This window comes from Triticum aestivum, chromosome 6D, assembly GCF_018294505.1.
Source record: "Triticum aestivum cultivar Chinese Spring chromosome 6D, IWGSC CS RefSeq v2.1, whole genome shotgun sequence".
Classification (NCBI taxonomy): Eukaryota; Viridiplantae; Streptophyta; class Magnoliopsida; order Poales; family Poaceae; genus Triticum; species Triticum aestivum.
In genome coordinates this window covers 146,033,410-146,046,604 of record NC_057811.1, presented here as the reverse complement: position 1 = coordinate 146,046,604, position 13,195 = coordinate 146,033,410, and the positions used below count along the sequence as shown (strand labels likewise).

The following is a 13,195-nucleotide window of genomic DNA, read 5'->3' as shown; positions in this document are numbered from 1 at the left end:
ATTCGCGTCCGGGGACTTTGATCCAACTTCAGCCGATGGGGAAACGGCAAGGGATGCATCGGTATCTGGACACGTGATGGACCCAGTAGTAAATATTCCTTTGTGGAAGGCTTTGGTTATACCTGGGTGGCAAAGCGAAGTTTCTGGTGGGTAGGTGTCTAAAACAACCCTCTGCAAGGAAGCACGCCCGTATCAATCCTTTAATCGGAGACTAGACTAGCGTTAGGAAGGACAAAGGAGACAGACAGAATTTACATCAGAAAAAAAGGACTTTTTGAAGTTTGAGTGAGGATAATTGTCTTAAATTTCGGAGAATCGGCTGAAAAAACGCGGAATTGTCTTCGCCTTTGTAAGCGAAAATGTCCAGTAAAGCCTATCTCGCTTTTAGCCTTCATGGTGAATGGCCCACCCTTTCTTTGAACCTTGTCAATGATCGAACGAACTTACAGATATGAACTGAGTGCCATTTGATGAGTAAGATCGAACAAGGGAGAGGGATATGGAAAGGATGAAGTAATGAAAGAGGAAGTCATTGCTAGTAGTAACGACTTGTCACGATCCATTGGTTCATATAGAGTCCATGTCCTAGGTCTATCAAAAAACATTCTTTTCGCTAAGCGTATATAATAAAATAGAGTGAAAGGGTCCACCCCGAAACCAAGGGGGTACTAACTAACAGCTGAGTCCTCTCCGAACCGCAGGAGATAGTTGCCCATCATACGGCTCACCAACTTCACTTGCCTCTAAGGGGGGCTTCGCTCCGGGCAGGTTCGGATCACTTACTATACACGGCCCTACGAAGGGGTTAGGAGCGTTTTCAAGATGATTCTTTCTTTGTCGAGACGAAAAAGGAACCCATCTTTTCGATTGCAAAATGTGAGTCTGTTTTGCCCACTTTATCCATCCCCCTCTATCAAAATGATCAAAAAGGCATTTCAAATGCTTCTTATTCCCGTGTTTGATCTTATCCATCTCTGCCCCGCTTCCATGTGGGCAGAGACCCCTGTAGAGAATGAAGAGGAGCCAAGGATCTTACTCTCAAGAGTGCTTCGATAGGCTCCACTCTCTCCCCTGAATAAGTCAGGCTCCGTTAGCCTGGGCTGAGATGGGGATAACGAGTCGACGATTGAAGCCCCCAACGTTCTGCCAGACACTGGACAGGGGTAAGCTCTGTAAATGTGTAGAGCCAAGTGTAGTGTGGTGTAGTAGTAGGCACTTCTAGGCCCCTTCCCGGCTACTGGATCACTCTAGTGCTTCGGGTACTACGGACCCTCTGCCATCCATTGCAGCAGAGCCGTTTCATGAGCGGGGGGGCTAAGCGCAGTTCTTTGAATCAAAGGTTTCATGAAATTGAAATCGATTCTTTTTTAGATATTTGGATAGATGGATGGATCTATCTTTCTATTCAGATATCTTTTGCAATCAGCTCCAAATCCTTGATTTGGCCAGGAAACAAAGCACTGCTTTGGGCCCAGGAAGCGAAGGGAATGAGCTCGGCTGCTTCTCCCCCACACTTCTTTATTTCTCCGTGCCCCTTCCGCATGCGCTTCGCGCGCCATTGGCGCTTTGCTCTCCTCTTATTTCTTCATTGGAGGGTTCGGATGGACTTCGCCGTTCTTTCCCAATGAAAATGGAAAGGGCTGTATCACATCGAGATGTCGATTCGTTTTCCGCCCCAAATGAGATGGGGAATTAGTCACCTCTGTCCCTTCATCTTTTTGAAAGGAATCGAGGCCCGGCCCGGCTCGCGTCGTTCCAACAACCGACGGGGAGCACCTCAGTATACGATCGCGCGCAGTAACTGGGAGTCCTATTACACCTAAGGCCAACTTCCATTCACCAAACCCAGGTTCATCTCGTGTAGTGATTGTGGACTCGTACAAGGATATGGAGTCGACGGTTGATGTATCAGACTCGACCCTGTCTTTCGTAGCATGCATTCCCATCTGTGTTGCAACTGATTCGGTAAGCTACGTGTCCGGTGCACGGAAAACTGCCTTCGGTCTCCGAACCTTACTCATGGCAACCTTCCGGCCGCCCAACGACCTATAACGCTAATCACTACTCCCACTGGGGCTAGGAAGTAAGCCCCACAACCCAAAGCGGCGAAGAACAAATAGAATTTGCTACAAAAGCCGGCTAACGGGGGTATTCCTGCGTATGAGAACATTGTAATGGAGAAGGTCATAGCCGAAATAGGATTCGTTTTGGCTAGAGCGCCCAAATCCGCTATATATTTGACACGGGTTTGCCGTAATGCTGGAACTATGGCGAATGCATCTATCGTCATTGATGCATAAATAAATATACCAATTAGTAGTGATTGAATTCCTTCTATGGTTCCACATGAGAAACCAGTACAAATATAACCTACATGTCCAATCGAACTATGAGCTAGAGGTCTTTTGACTTTCGTTTGGGCCATGGCGGCCAGTGCTCCTAAGATCATAGAAGCAATGCTGCAGAAAAAGAAGATTTGTTGTAATGTACCCCCATAGGAAGCAACAATAGAAACACGTGACATATTTGCAGAAATAGAGATTTTAGGCGCAATAGAAAGGAATGCTGTCACTGGGGTGGGTGAACCCTCATAGATATCAGGTGCCCACATATATAGAGTCAAAAGAGAGATTGAGTCCGAGGGAGAGGTGGGTTTTCTTGGGGCTCGAGAGATTGAATAGATAGGGCCCCACAAGTTGTTAATTCGCCGCTGGGGAATTCACACAAAAGGGAAGGACTTATTCTCAACGAAAAAAGTGCTCTCTGAACCGAACGTGAAAGTTGTTTTCCATCAGACGGCTGTTCACGTAACTCCACTCTCGGCTTGGATTATATATCCATTTGGTCCGCTCTCGGCCATTCCACACGCTGCCTAGCAGAGACGTGGTTATCTGAAGTGGATTCTCTCTTTTGTAGTAGATGCCGAACCTGCTGCTCAGTGGGCGGGCGCAGCAGCTACATGGACCCCTTTCTTTATGTTGTTGCCAGCGCTTTCCCGGGCCGAGCCGGAATTCTTTATTAGAACGTCGGCAGGCAAAGCCCGAAGGAAGGCTGCTATCCCCTCGGCCTTCTTCCTTTTCGATGAAAAACAAATCGACATCTCAATCTCCGAAAGCGTTTTCCTTACCCAGCTAATATCCCCCCCTTCGTCGAGCCTTTCCTTTAGTGGTAAGGGATATGCACCTTATCTGAACGTCGGCAGGCATTCCGGAATTCTCCTTTTTTGGCCCCGGGTGAACATAGGCTCAAACATGATTGGAGGGGTCCTAGCTACGCCATGCGTTCAATAAAAAAAAGCAAGCCTCTGGGAAGCTGCAGGGATTACAAAAAGAGGGTGCTTTCCTGTGTTGCACTGAAAAAAGGACAAAGGAGAAGACGCTCTTCGACTTTCTTTCTTCCTCCCGCGCCCGCCTAAGCCCGGCCCGCGTTAGAGGGGAAGATTAGCAAAGCGGAAAAAGACAGAGGGAGGGGGAGCTGCATCTTATTCTCTTCGCGAGAACTTCAGGATCGGAGAAGCATTCGGAAGGGGCGAGGCCTTCATTTCATTGGCAGAAGCAGAAACGATCCAATCCATTCGGGGCTTCGGGGAACCCAAAAACGAACTCTGTTTACTTTTTTCATAGATAGATGATATATATAGGAATAATATATACATCCCTTTACTTTAGATGTCTATGTATCTATTTTGGAATCATCTCCCGATTCTCTTTTTTTTCTAATTCGCACTGCTCTTTCTCTCTAAATTGCATCAAAGAAAATAGAGAGAGAGAGAGAGCAGATGGATCCTATCCCCTATAACGAACACTCATTCCTATCTATTGATAGAAAAGAAAGATCTTCGTCACGGACTTTTTCTTTGTTCTTTTTTTTAGATTGGAGGAATTCCTCATATCCAAGGCAGCTCCCCACAAACACCCCACCCATATGACTATGCCCCCTTTTGAATCGACAGTAGATTGGGCTTCATAGCTACTTTCATTCTAAAGACGAATATTAGTCAATAGGCAGGCTTCTTTTAGTAGCAAACATATTCATTTTCACCGGGCTCCGCGCACCTTTGGTACTTCTGGAGGGCAAGCAGTTTTATAGTGACTTCTTTCTTAGGGTAGGGCGACGAATACTTCCAATTCCGGAAAGGTCATTGGGTCGCCTTTGGAAGCTAAAGCGAAAGTTGTAGAAAGCCGGGAGAAAAAGCGAAAGCTTGCTCGAAACGGCCTATACCCTAACCCTCGGAAGCGAAGACGCAAAGCGTCACTTTTTTCAAAAGGAAGGAGTTTTTTCTGACTGAATCCATCCATAAAGCCGCCAAGGAAACGAAGTTCGTTCCCTTTCTTCAAGTGGGTAAGGTAGGCAAACCACTTAAGCTTTGCCTTAGACTGACGGAACAAAGCTAAGAAGTAGGCTGAATGGAAAAAGGAAAGGGACAAGGGCGGTCGTCGCTTGCGCGAAGGCTGCTGGTTCGGTACGGTACTAAAGGTCCTCGGACTTCCAGGCGGTTTTTCTTTTGGGCTGCTGTGAACCCTTGGATCTCGCCAATACAGCCTCCTATGGTTTTCGTTACCGAGATATCTTTTCTTTTTTCCCAGGGATTTTTTGGGTAATCAGCTCCCATGCTGCAAACAGTAAAATCTGAACCTTGTCGCTCTTCTTTCCTCGTGGGCAGGAAGCACACCAGCAGCGTGCGTTGCGTGATTCCACTGTGTTTTTTGCACTTGACTGGGTGGACAGTTGACCGGAAGATAACTTCGATTCGCCCGGCCAGCAGGCGGGCGGCGTGCTTATCTTGTGTGACAACACTACAGAGCGAGTAGCTCTTCTAGTCGGGCAGCTGTGTGACAACACTCCTGAGAAAGCGGCGCTTTTGTGTAACATGCTATGGTCTCAACGCCCTTACGAGGTAGTGATGAGTTTCACGCGCTCTAAGCCCGGCCCACACGCAGTTAGGAGGATTGGCCGCTATCTGAGCGGTACCACCCACCCTACCCTACTACCTATAGGGGGCCGTCCGTCCTACAGCCACCCGAAAAGGAACTGTAGTAATCTTGAATAGGAATCCTACAGCGATAAAAAGAATCCCCATAAAAATACCACTAGATCGAGCACCAGTGATTTCGTATCCGGTCAAAATCTTGGCTAATTGATCGAAGTGGGTAGCTCCAGTAGACCCATAGATCATGGAACAAATAGGGTGGGTAGGCCCAACCACCACACTACACGTATAGACGCGAACCCCCCTCCTTACCGTACGTGCGACTCTCACCGCATACGGCTCGCACAAAGACTCCAAAATCCATCCCGAGCTTTTTATTCCACCTCTCCCTCCTCTCCAATCCTCGATCAAACTAGCCTTCCCCAGCAAGAAAACGTATCCGCTTTAGCAACAAAGCACTCATCCCTTGCTTGTTCTTGAGCGCGCAAGGCGCTCAAGACGGTGATTCTTGCTTAAAAAAGGGCTAAAGCACTCCAGCTTCGAAGCTGGAGTTTGCAACTTCAAAACTACAGGTTTTAGCCCTCCTGCTGGGTGGGCGCTTCCTTCGTCTACCGTATGTCTCGCTTGGCTTCGTCCCGAACCAAGGAGGCATGATGGCGGGCGCGTGCGTGTGCCGACTGCAGAGACTACAAGCCGACGCCGGAAGCGACTCGCTTCTATTCTCGATTGGATATAGATGGGGAATCTCTATAGATCGTCTTTTTTCGACAACCTCTCTAAAACGCATACGAGAAAATTGCACTTCACGGCACGGCAAAAAAAAGAGCTTCGCTCGGTTGGCCCTCCTAGGCTTCCGCCTACTTTCTCTTCTCTTAAGTCTACAACAAGTGGGAGAGGCAGGATTCGAACCTACGTAGAAAACCTTCAACAGATTTACAGTCTGTCGCTTTTGACCGCTCGACCACTCTCCCCTTCCCGGGGATACGCCCTCCTCAAACAAAGGGTTCCTGAATAAGAAGGATGGCGGCCTTCGTTCTTAAGTTAAGAAGAGCAGATGGAACTATTAGATTTGCTAGCGTTCCGGGAGAATAAATAAGGTCATTTAGTAAGTTCATAACAATTTATGTAAAGCAAGGGGCAAAGCTTCTACGACAGCTTCCCCCTCATTGCCATCGTCGGCCTTCCCCAGCTCCCCTCCTTCGTCGCTTCTGGCTAAGCATCTTTCGGCGGAGGAAAGGAGGCGACTAGTCGCTTCTGGCGAAGCAGCGAGTTCATGAGCAAGTGAATGAACGAGCAGCGAGTGAAGTGCAACAGTCGTAAGTAAGGCTCGCCATGTTCCTAAAAGGAGTGACCATCTTTTCTTCCCTTCTACTGACACTGAGCGAGCAGCAAGCATAGGCAATAGTTTCCGTAGGGGTGGGGCGCAAGCAAGCGTTTTCAGGCTCCGCTAGCTAGCGTACTCTTCTGCTATCAATGAAACCGAAAGAAAAAACCAGTGCCCTTTCGTATAGATCGAGACGCAGTACTTTTTCTTTACTTCTTCCATACTAGGAAGAATGGAAGGAAAGCCTTCGATAACACTTCTTCCTTATTTGAAGAAATGATATCCGACGCCCGTGGAAACTCTTTCATTTCAAAAAAGTTCTTCTTCTTAAGAAGCAAATAGCATTTCCTATTGATTTGTCCCCTGGACTAGACCTATGTAGATTCGGAATTATCCGTCGCTACGCTGTTCCCAAGGACTAGCAAAATCGAAATAGCGAAATTCTTGGGTCATCTCAATGGGTTCAGAAACCACACGTTTCTCTGGATCATCATAGCGTACTTCCACATATCCACTCAGAGGAAAGTCTTTTCGTAATGGATGACCCTCGAAACCATAATCTGTTGATATACGGCGTAAATCCGGATGATTGATGGAAGAAACACCAGACATATCCCATACTTCTCGCTCCCACCGGCCGGCTGATGGAAATAGACTGACTACCGGAGATATTCGTGTTACTTCGTCTGCACTTGTTTCTACACGAATGCGTGAGTTATACCGAGTACTCAGTAAATTATGGACAACTTCAAATCTGCGTTTTCGAGAGGGATGATCCACTCCGCAAATATCGATCGAAACTTGAACCCTTGTATAGGTATGCCATTTTAGAAAGCACAACAATGGAAATGGGTAGTCAGTATTGGTATAAGATCTATTCCCATGTTCCGATCTTTTCATTTTATGTACCCATTTCTTGGGTAAAATCTCCCAACTATATTGGAAAATGGATTGGTTATCCATAAATGAAAATAAAGAAAGCTTTATTTTGGTTCCGCTTCTTGCTCTAAGCAGAAAGACTTGTCGAAAATCGCCGGTTGGGTTGGTCCGACCAAGAAAGGCATGGGAGTGGAGAGGCAGAAGTGAAAGACTGGCTACCAATAAAGATCCAAAACTGCACACTTTATATAGTTATGTATCCAGGATCGGCTGCATGCTCTAGTGTTGAATCGGGTATAGAACCCAGGATGCTTGGTTACAATTCCGAATCCGCTAAACCATCGCTCGGGGAAAAGTATTATACAGAGCATTAGTACTTATTCTGATCCTTTCCTTATATTTAGATTCTAGTAGTTTATTTCAGTCGTATTCGTATCCTTACTGCGGTTTAGTAAGGGTAACAAATAAAAGTATGCAGGTTCTATTTTATTGTTCCGAGACATATGATGATAGCATTGAGAATGAGAAATCTTTGCAAAATGCACGTATTATTAAGGAGTTCTGGAACGATTACTACGCTAAGCTGTTGGATATTGACAAAACGAAAAAGACTTCTAATGTTGATATGTATCAGGATGATGTTAGAAAGTTGTTGATTAATGAAAAGAAGAATCAAAATGGTGTGTTTTCCGATACTGAATTAATAGATTTACAGAATCAAATTGCAAATTGCACAATGAAGTTCGATGAGGATAATCTATTTAAAGTAACTCCTAACATAGTAAAGTTCTTGATTAATAAAGATCAGCCTAACGCTAAGCAATATCTAAAGGGTTGCCTACCAAGTAGCTTACCTATGCTTAAGATGTTTGGTATCTATACGCTTGAGGCTATCATGATTCATGTACTAGGCTTGGTATTCAACACTCTTCAGGAATCATCCGCAGTTAAGGCAGCTAGATTTATAGATCAACTTAATTCAACTGTACGAGAACAAGCAAGGTTTCTACAATACAAAGCACCAGGTAGTGGTAAGGTGGAAGCAGTACTCACTAGTAAGGTAGAATCAGTTAAGGATGTTGTTCAGCCCAAAGGTGCTAGCAAAAAAGAGAAAAAGAAAAAAATTCAGTGTCATTATGATATCGGGAAATACTTGCTCCAATTCATGATTGAAAGAAATGTTCTACATATATCAACAGATAGGGGAGTAACAAAAGAAGATCCAGTGCTGGTTCTTAAGAAAGGTCAAGGGTATATAGAGAATTCTTGTTATGTTATGTGCAATTTGAACATAAATCTGCTCCCTATCAAACTCAATCTTCCGATGCTTTGCAAACCCTTGGATTGGCAACCAGCAGAGAGGGGGTCTGATCCTGATACATTATCGGATCTGATAGGAGGTTACTTATGCAAACCCACGGGGGATATCTAGAATCACTTTCGGCTATTAACTTCCCATGACTTAAACCACTTCTATATAAAGTTACATAAAAAAGAATACAAGCAGATGTGTGATATTTTGAATGGGCTTCAGTCTCAAGCGTTTGAAATAAACAAAAGGCTCTTGAGATTTCTGGAAAAGAATCGTCAATGTTTAGTTGAGTGTGGGCTTCTTTTACCAAATGCTCTGGCTCGCGTGAATCCGACAGAAGCCTCAGACATATTGAGGGAGTGCTACTTCAATAACGTCAAAGGTATTAATAATGCTTGTAGCTACAACATACTGTTAAATAAATTATTAAAACAGGTGCAGCAGGCTAGTTATGAAGATTTTGTAATAAGACTTGCGTCAGCATACGAAGGTTATCAATTCTATTTGCCAGCATTCATGGACTTCCGTGGTAGAATCTACCGTTCAGGTGTATTGCATTTTCATGAGCGTGATTTGTCAAAAAGTTTATTACTCTTTTCTGCCGATCATCCTCAACCTCAAGCACAAAACCACCTGTCGGAAAAAAGAATCTCAGTCAACACTTAGCATGTGCTGCAGCCTTTAAGTATCCAAAGTTCTCGAACTTAGATGATGCCCTTAAATGGTATAACGAACACCAGACTGAAATGTTTACTTCGGACGAAAGTTTCATTCAATTTGCTGCGCAAGCTAGTGATCCATTTTTTTTCATAGCCAAGATCCTTTCTCAGGATGAAGGAGTGAGTAATTATCATCAGGTTCCAGTGACCCAAGATGCGAGTGCGAGTGCATATCAAATTATGAGTTATCTCTTGCTTAACTTAGAAATGGGTAGGAGAACGAATCTTCTTCCATCTTAAGACGGTAAAATCCAAGATGTGTACATGTGCTTGCGGGATGAGCTTAATAAATTCTTGGATACCAGATTGAATAATGTTAGTAGTAGTAATTAGAAGAAAAAACTCATAGATTCTATGTTAACCAGAAAGTTCGTCAAAGGATTGTTTATGCCATCTCCACAGGGGTCCGTCCGGTTCTTCCTCAAATGGGTTGCCTCAATCTTTATCAAAGTTTTGGTATCTAGCTTATCCAGCTACAGTATAGTATACTCCTTCCTTGCTCGATAGAGCTCTTTGAATCCGCTTCAACTAAATGCGTAAAATAGAGTAATTTCTTCAAAAGCCAGTTTCTTTCGAGAAGGCAGGAGGCCCATAGCGAGTTACAATAGTGCCAGTTCTTGTACGGAAGGCCGTAATTCCGGTAACCTCGACTGCTCTAAGAATGATCCGGGCTAGCCGGGCACATCACATCAAAGTTAGGTCATTTGTCAAAAACATGGCAAATAGCTCAGTTGGTTTGTTAAGGGAGCTATTCTCTCACTTAAACCACTCCCATATTAGGTATTCTATCTCGTCTTAAAGTTCCCCCGCATTACCCATAACTTACCACCTGTATCTCCGGAACTCAAATCGCAAAATGACAATGCTTTCGATAGTCTGTACTAAATTACTTTGTACGAATGCACATCTCGGCCGTCGGGTAGCTGATCACCATTTCAAAGTCTATATCCGTGGTTCAAGAAATGGAATTGCTATTCTCTATTCAGACAAGACACTGATTTGTTTACGAAACGCTCTTCATTTTATAGGATCTCCCAGTCGTCAAAAAGGCCGTTCCTTCTTTTTAAAGACCAATCATTTATTTATTTATGAGATAACGGAAGAAATGGCGAGCTATTTAAGAAGCTATTTAAGAAATGTGAATTCTCATTGTTTCGATGATTCTCAATGGAAGATCGGGGCGTTTTTGACCAATTCTTTTGCAAATAAAAAAAATTCCGTTCAAGAAAGAAGAAGATCAATTTTGGGTTGAACCAACAACCTGATTGTGTGGTTATTCTGAATGCAGATAGAAAGTCTTCGGTCATACTGGAAGCTGATCGATCACAAATACCTATTCCATCCTTAGTTGATTCTACGATCCCATGGGAATCCTATAAAAGAATCACTTATCCCATCCCAGCGAATGATCCTATACAGTTCGTATATCTATTTCGTCATTCGGTCATGAAAACAGTGATTCTTGAACAGAATGCGATTAGTAGAGAAGCGCAATCTCTCAGAGTCACTTTGAGTACGGGGAAGTCCGCAGGAGGGATGAGATCCGCCTGCTACTCCACCTCTTCTTCTTCCCCAATAGACGAAGAAGAAAATAGGGCCAAGGCGCTATTGGAGATGCGCAAAAAATATCCATCGGGAGATGGCGCTGACGCTGACGCTAACGCTCGCAAGGCGGTTTTGCAGGCAATTTCTAAAAATATTTTTTTTTCGTTGAGCTCATAACCCGGTTTGGGCCGATTGACTCTGAGAGCGATCGAGGGGTCGCGGGCTCACACCTTGCTTTTGCGCATAGGATCGAAGAGATCCTAGAATTTAATGGAAAGAGCAGCGGCTCTCTGAAAGACCTCATTGATCTTAAATTGGATTTGGAAGACGCCTCTAAAAGAGAGGAGATTCTACTTCCATATTTTTCCTCAAAAAAAGAGGCAAAGTCCTAGCGTGATACAAAAAGAAATAATGGGCAAGGGCGGGGAATGATAGGTTCATAGATGTGGAGTAATCAGTTGTTCATTTGAAGAGTTAGTTGGCTGGCCTACCGGCCCGCAGATGTAGAGAGGTTGCCCCCACCATCCTCTTGAACTGCGAAATCAAAGCGATTCCTGTTGATGGAAGAAAGGCTAATTTCGTTTGATCCGATCCGCCTATGCCAGTTCGAGTCTGGCGAGTCGCTATCATCTGTTGCCCTAACTTTTTCTATTAGCTCATCTTGTCCGTAGTGATATTTTGGAGAAGGAGCAATTACCGGAGTGAGGAAGGTAGAAAGAAGCAATCACGAAAGCTAGTGCTAGTTGTGGCTTTTTGTACTAATCTTGTTTGTTCGGTAGCTCGCATCAGCAGCTTTAAAAGGAATAGAAAACGAGGCTTTTTCCACCACACCAGGGGCGGGCATTACGCTCAAGCAGGGGAAGTCAATTTGACTGCTGCTCGAGAACCTGTTTGAACAAGAAGAAGTAGCATGGCTCCAGCGGGGCAGAGCCAATTGGCTACGACATGGTGACCGAAATACAAATTTTTTCCACCACTTTGCAATTGCAAGAAAAAAGAGGAATCTGATCAAGTACTTGATGAGCGATACTGGAGATCGAATAGAAGGTAATGACTTACTCGATGCACATATTTAGGGCTATTTGTCTCATCTGTTTAATACGCAATTCTCTTCGATAAGAAGGGTTCTCTTGTGTTCCAGGGTTGATTAAGCATCTGGTGGAACAGGGATACATTGTGTGAGGCCAAATTGCCTGACGAATTGATGAATATGGCTCAATATAGACTGGTCCAGGTATACCGGTCAGTCTTGAGCCACCAGGATAGCCTTCCACATATCCTGTTCCTCCCTTGAGTGGTAACTCTTTTCTAACCTTAGAATCCTGAACCAATTTGCTCCAAAGACTCTGTCATTGAAAGGAGTCCATAGGTTGATAAAATAGGTTTTCATGAAAACCACACGTAGATAGAAAAGGTAAGAGTTACACGTGCCAGAAGCGAGGAATACCGCTCGGAAGCCCGATTGAACCTGTCCTCATTCACTGCTATCTCCATATATTGGATGCCAAGCTTGAAAGGGTAATGGTCCGAGAGGATGGGGCCGTAGTCTTCTATTACGCATGCTACGCAGACGATATGGTCTTCGGCTTACCGAGAGGGGATAAGTCCACGCGAGTCACCCAGGGTCTCAAAAAGGTCTTAGCTAGAGTCCTTAGGGAGCTCCTACAGGGCTTCACTTCTACTGAAATTTCCAGAAAACAACCAGGGAGGCTACAAATTATCGGCTTGCCCCTGTCTCTGAAAAGTGAAGGTCAGCTCCACGTGGGTATTCCATCCAAACGATGGGAGAAGAGGATGACACTTGTTCGTATTGAAAACCGGAGACGAAGGGAAAGAGGTTTGATTGGAACATGTTCTACAAGAACTCCTGTGTAGAACACACCCGTATCTATTCTATGGGCTGGCTTCAGGCCAACCCTACTGCTGAAGTAGAAAGCATCATATTCCGGTTTTTCCAACACTTGATCAGGAACCGGGCGCAGAAATTCCTTGAAGAGAAGGGGATGCCTACAACCAATGCCTAAATAAAGGCATATGTCGAAAAGTGCAACTACTAATAGATTCAGTAAAGGAAGGCCCGGAACGGGCTGAGCTACTGCCCGAAATAGAAGAGGACGACTAGAGTAGAGGAGCCTAATTCCAATCCAAACAATTGACGAGGGAGTCTAATTATTTTTTCGTTCTTGATTGTTTCAATTGCACTTTCTTCATTGGAGGGTTGCTTGGAAAGTGCGATAGTTACGGCGCTTGGAGTATACGGATTGAATTCTTCCTTCTTCTATAGGTCTTTCTGGGCGGCGAGGCGGAAAAAAGGTGTAGAGAGGGAGAAGGTACATAAAAAAAAGGATTTCTAAGGTAGAAAAGAGGCATCCACCAGTCATTGAGAACAGCTAATCCCGGAATTAGCAGGCCGGTATGCGAAGAGAATTCGGTATTGAATCCGCGAGGCCAGGTGAAGAAAAGTCCAATATGGGTGGATTACCTTT

At 44.6% G+C, this 13,195-nt stretch overlaps 2 protein-coding genes and 1 pseudogene across 2 annotated transcripts; 1 reads left to right on the top strand and 2 right to left on the bottom strand.

Annotated features, from left to right (window-relative positions):
* Positions 1 to 403: 403 nt before the first annotated feature.
* On the bottom strand, positions 404 to 2,613 carry LOC123144180 (NADH-ubiquinone oxidoreductase chain 2-like). Its single transcript, XM_044563227.1, has one exon. The coding sequence runs from the start codon at positions 2,609 to 2,611 to the stop codon at positions 2,018 to 2,020; it is 594 nt and encodes a 197-aa protein (XP_044419162.1). The 5' UTR covers positions 2,612 to 2,613; the 3' UTR covers positions 404 to 2,017.
* Positions 2,614 to 6,590: 3,977 nt separating this feature from the next.
* LOC123144182 (NADH dehydrogenase [ubiquinone] iron-sulfur protein 3-like) lies at positions 6,591 to 7,295 on the bottom strand. The gene has a single exon (XM_044563229.1). The coding sequence runs from the start codon at positions 7,215 to 7,217 to the stop codon at positions 6,645 to 6,647; it is 573 nt and encodes a 190-aa protein (XP_044419164.1). The 5' UTR covers positions 7,218 to 7,295; the 3' UTR covers positions 6,591 to 6,644.
* Positions 7,296 to 9,466: 2,171 nt separating this feature from the next.
* LOC123144179 (ribosomal protein S2, mitochondrial-like) lies at positions 9,467 to 11,116 on the top strand (annotated as a pseudogene).
* Positions 11,117 to 13,195: the final 2,079 nt, after the last annotated feature.